General features: G+C 45.7%; 1 protein-coding gene and 1 pseudogene across 2 annotated transcripts in view; one reads left to right on the top strand and one right to left on the bottom strand.

Moving 5' to 3' along the window:
- Positions 1-422, bottom strand: part of LOC308461118 (histone H2A type 1-E) — a 637-nt gene extending 215 nt beyond the window's left edge. The window contains exon 1 of the mRNA XM_080977763.1: positions 1-422. This exon is cut by the window's left edge and continues 215 nt beyond it. Within this exon, the coding sequence (XP_080833889.1) occupies positions 1-285 (285 nt within the window). The 5' untranslated portion in view covers positions 286-422.
- Positions 423-573: 151 nt separating this feature from the next.
- On the top strand, positions 574-1187 carry LOC308461119 (histone H2B 1/2/3/4/6 pseudogene; annotated as a pseudogene). The gene has a single exon. The product of its transcript is annotated as a histone H2B 1/2/3/4/6 pseudogene (transcript).
- The last annotated feature ends 2868 nt before the right edge of the window (positions 1188-4055 follow it).

The raw sequence follows: 4055 nt of genomic DNA on the forward strand, positions 1-4055 counted from the left end.
GTTCAGCTCCTCGTCGTTGCGGATGGCGAGCTGCAAGTGGCGAGGAATGATCCTGGTCTTCTTGTTGTCCCGGGCAGCGTTGCCGGCCAACTCCAGGATCTCAGCAGTCAGGTACTCCAGCACAGCAGCCAAGTAGACGGGCGCTCCGGCTCCGACGCGTTCTGCGTAGTTCCCTTTGCGCAGAAGACGGTGAACACGACCCACGGGGAACTGCAGCCCGGCACGAGAAGAGCGAGTCTTGGCCTTGGCACGAGCCTTGCCTCCTTGCTTGCCACGTCCAGACATGGCGATGACGTTGAAAGTATGCACACAAACAAACTCCTCCGAAGCTGAATGAAGCAACTGTGCTCGATTCCACTCCTTATATACTTTCCCCTGGTTTTGAGACTGCACGTTCTGATTGGTCAGCCTCTGGAACTCAATGCCCAATGACCGTGCAGGTTGCCAGCGGCAGAAGGAATTCTGAAACGCAACCAATGAGAGAGGACGGCGGGAAACGGTTGGCCAATGAGAGCTCACCGGCGCTCAGAGCAAAATTCCGGACCCACGCCCCTCTCTTTTTCTTTTGCGTCAGCGAGGAGTGTAGCTAATTGTGACAAGAGCTTTTCGATACCTCATTTGCATAAGCGTCCTATAAATAGGAGAGCGCGCAGCGCGGCTGTTACTCGACTTTCTTTACTTCGGTGCTATTGGTAGAAAGTTGGAAGATGCCTGAGCCAGCGAAATCCGCTCCAGCGGCCAAGAAGGGCTCCAAGAAGGCTATCACCAAGACCCAGAAGAAAGGTGACAAGAAGCGCAAGAAGAGCCGCAAGGAGAGCTACTCCATCTACGTCTACAAGGTGCTCAAGCAGGTCCACCCGGACACGGGCATCTCCTCCAAGGCCATGAGCATCATGAACTCCTTCGTCAACGACATCTTCGAGCGCATCGCGGCCGAGGCTTCCCGCCTGGCGCACTACAACAAGCGCTCCACCATCACCTCCCGGGAGATCCAGACCGCCGTCCGACTCCTGCTGCCCGGAGAGCTGGCCAAGCACGCCGTCTCCGAGGGCACCAAGGCCGTCACCAAGTACACCAGCTCCAAGTGAGCTTCCCCGGAGAACTGATTATTGGGCTTCCCAAAAAGAAAACCAAAGGCTCTTTTAAGAGCCACTTACTTTCGCAGTAAAATGAGCTGATATTGCTAAGCATCGCCTCTTTTGGTTAACCAGAGAGACTAAATAGCTTGGGACATGACTTGTAGTGGTAAATTTTGTTTCATGCTACTTGAAAAACTTAAGGAATTGCGCTATAGAGTTTCTGGAGCGTTTTCTGTGCTGCTTGGTTTCAGATTCCACTCTGCAGTGGGGGAAATGCTGCCAGGCAGAAATTTACTGTCTTACTGATTTGTAGAATGTTAAATCTTATTCAACATACAGGTCCCAGGAAATCTTGTAACTACCCCATAACTCAGGATGTCAGCCTAAAAGTGCAAATAGGTTGGCTCTAGCTTTGTTTTTTTCTTCAGTACTTAGCAATGTCCCTGCCATCTCTGACTTTTTGAGCCCTACCTACTGAAGACTTTAAGTAGAGATCTTCCCCAGTCTGTATTTGAATTCTTTTTAGGTGTTTTATTTACCGGTATTTTTTATCTTTTATGTGTTTGCTGCCCTGGGTTTCTCTTGGGAGGCAAGATAATTATAATTTATTTCACAACATTTATGCACCACTTGATTGTAGTAAAACATCCAATCAGTTTACAAAATGTTTAACAAAATTATCAGTTTAAAAGTATCTAAACATCCAACAAATAATTAAAATCAATAATAAGCTAAAAACAAACCAAATTAAAACAAATGTTGACATCTGACATGTCTCAATAGGCTTGCCTGAATAAAAAAATCTTTTTAGCAGGTGCTGAAAAGAGTAGTGAAGGCACCTGGTTGATGTCAAAAGGCAAGGAGTTCCAATGTGTGGGTAATTGTTTTTAGAGGTAAATACTAATTAGTAGAGGTCCAGAGTGACTATATAATTTAGGAGGGTTTAAAGCTCTTGAGGAAATAACAGAAGAGCCTGATCAGGTTAAAGGTCTATTTGGCACAGCATTCTGCTCCCCACAGTGGTCAGCCTGAAGTATTCAGCAATCCCATAATAAACAGTGCCCTAAAACAGCACTGCTACTGTCTTATTTGGCAATCATTCATAGCCAAGTAAGATTGTCTTCCATGAACACAGTCTTAACAGTGAGTCCTTAAGTGACTGTGGAGGCCAATGCTGGATCCACACATCCTTCCACAGTGGGAACATAGATTTCCAGGCAGGAGTTGATCATGGTGAGATTTTGCCAAGCGTGCCTTCCTCTTAGTGCGTTTCTCCCTTGCGTCCTGAGTTTGAATGTCTTCAAAGCCCATGACACCTTTGGTAAAGGCTGTTCTCCAAGTGGAGCACTCGCAGGCCACTGTTTCTCAGTTGTCAGTGTCTATACTACATTTTTTTCAGATTTGCCTTGAGAGAGTCTTTGAGCCTCTTTTGTTGACCACCAGCATTACGCTTTCCATTTTTAAGTTTGGAATAGAGTAGCTGCTTTGGAAGACGATGATCAGGCATCCGCACAACATGACCAGTCCAACAAAGTTGATGTTGAAGAATCATTTCTTCCACACTGGTGATCTTTGCTTCTTCCAGTACACTAATATTAGTTCACCTGTCTTCCCAAGGAATGTGTAAAATTTTTCGGAGACACGGTTGATGGAATCTTTCAAGGAGCTGGAGATGGCATTTGTAAGTGGTCCATGTTTCACAAGCATACAGTAAGGTTGCTAGTACAATAGCTTTGTAAACAAGCATTTTGGTTTCCCTCTGAATGTTCCTAAAACAGCACTGCCTTTGTATTTCCTCGCTATCCCCACTCCCATAAGAAAAGATATGCCATATCTGAAGCTGGAGGTTCCATTTAGTTGCCATAACTGGGTGCCAGTGTTAGGCATGTCTAAGCCACTGATAATCTGTCACCACATTTATGGTGATGAATTACACAAACCGCTGGACTTCTGTTTGTCCTGAATCTACTGCTGATCAGTTACAACGGGTGATTTTCATGTCTACCTTTATGAGACAGGGAGAAAGGACATCTTTCAGCTGCTTTGAGAAATAGCTGCTTGGAGGACATGGGGAAAAGGTTCATAAGCCAGCAGCCCGGCTAGCTCAGTCGGTAGAACATGAGACTCTTAATCTCAGGGTCGTGGGTTCGAGCCCCACGTTGGGCGGATATTTTGAAGGAATCGGGAAAGGCCGCAGTTCAGGTCCTGGGTCCCTGACATCTCAGGCTAAAGCCAGTGAAGGACTCCCATACCAGAAGCCATGAAGATATTTGAATTGGCATTGCTGACCAAAGGTCTGATCTGATGGAAGGGGGTTTATTCCTACTACCTAGGGTGATATATGCGAATCTTTTTGCAGAGAAAATCGAAATGCGCCCCACAGTGAAATGTTTGGCTTAGCTCAGGGGCAAGGAGCCCAAACAGCATGTCCAACAGGCAGGAATTATATCTGGAAAGCAAAATCTGAAAAGCCAACAGCTTTCCACACCGTTGGATTAAATCTGTACATGCTGTATAGAAGCTTTTCTGTAAACCAATTGCTTAGTGTGAAAGTGACAAAGGAGGTCGTTCTCTCAGCACAGGGAAGGCTTAAAACATCACTTAAACACGAAAAAGCATGGAGGCTGTTTCAAAAATGCCTTTGAATACCAGTTTCTTGGAGCTACAGAAGCGGAGAGTGTTGCTTCACTCAGGTCTTGCTTGTGCGTTTATTCACGTGGGAAGAAGATGCTGGAATAGATGGGCCATTGGCTTGATCCAGCTGGGTTCGTCTTACGTCCTAACCCCCCACCCCAAATTATACTTTCTTTTTGAGCTACTGCTAAGAATGGGTCAACAAAAGACGTGTTCAGCAGTCTATGAAGAAGGGTTTAACTCTACGTATAAATATCTTAGTTTAGAAATACACTTTTTTGTTGTTGAAAAATATCATGCCCTCTCTGAGGATCGAACTCAGGACCTTCAGATTATGAGACT

This window comes from Podarcis pityusensis (assembly GCF_964106645.2).
Source record: "Podarcis pityusensis genome assembly, chromosome: 13".
Lineage (NCBI taxonomy): Eukaryota > Metazoa > Chordata > Lepidosauria > Squamata > Lacertidae > Podarcis > Podarcis pityusensis.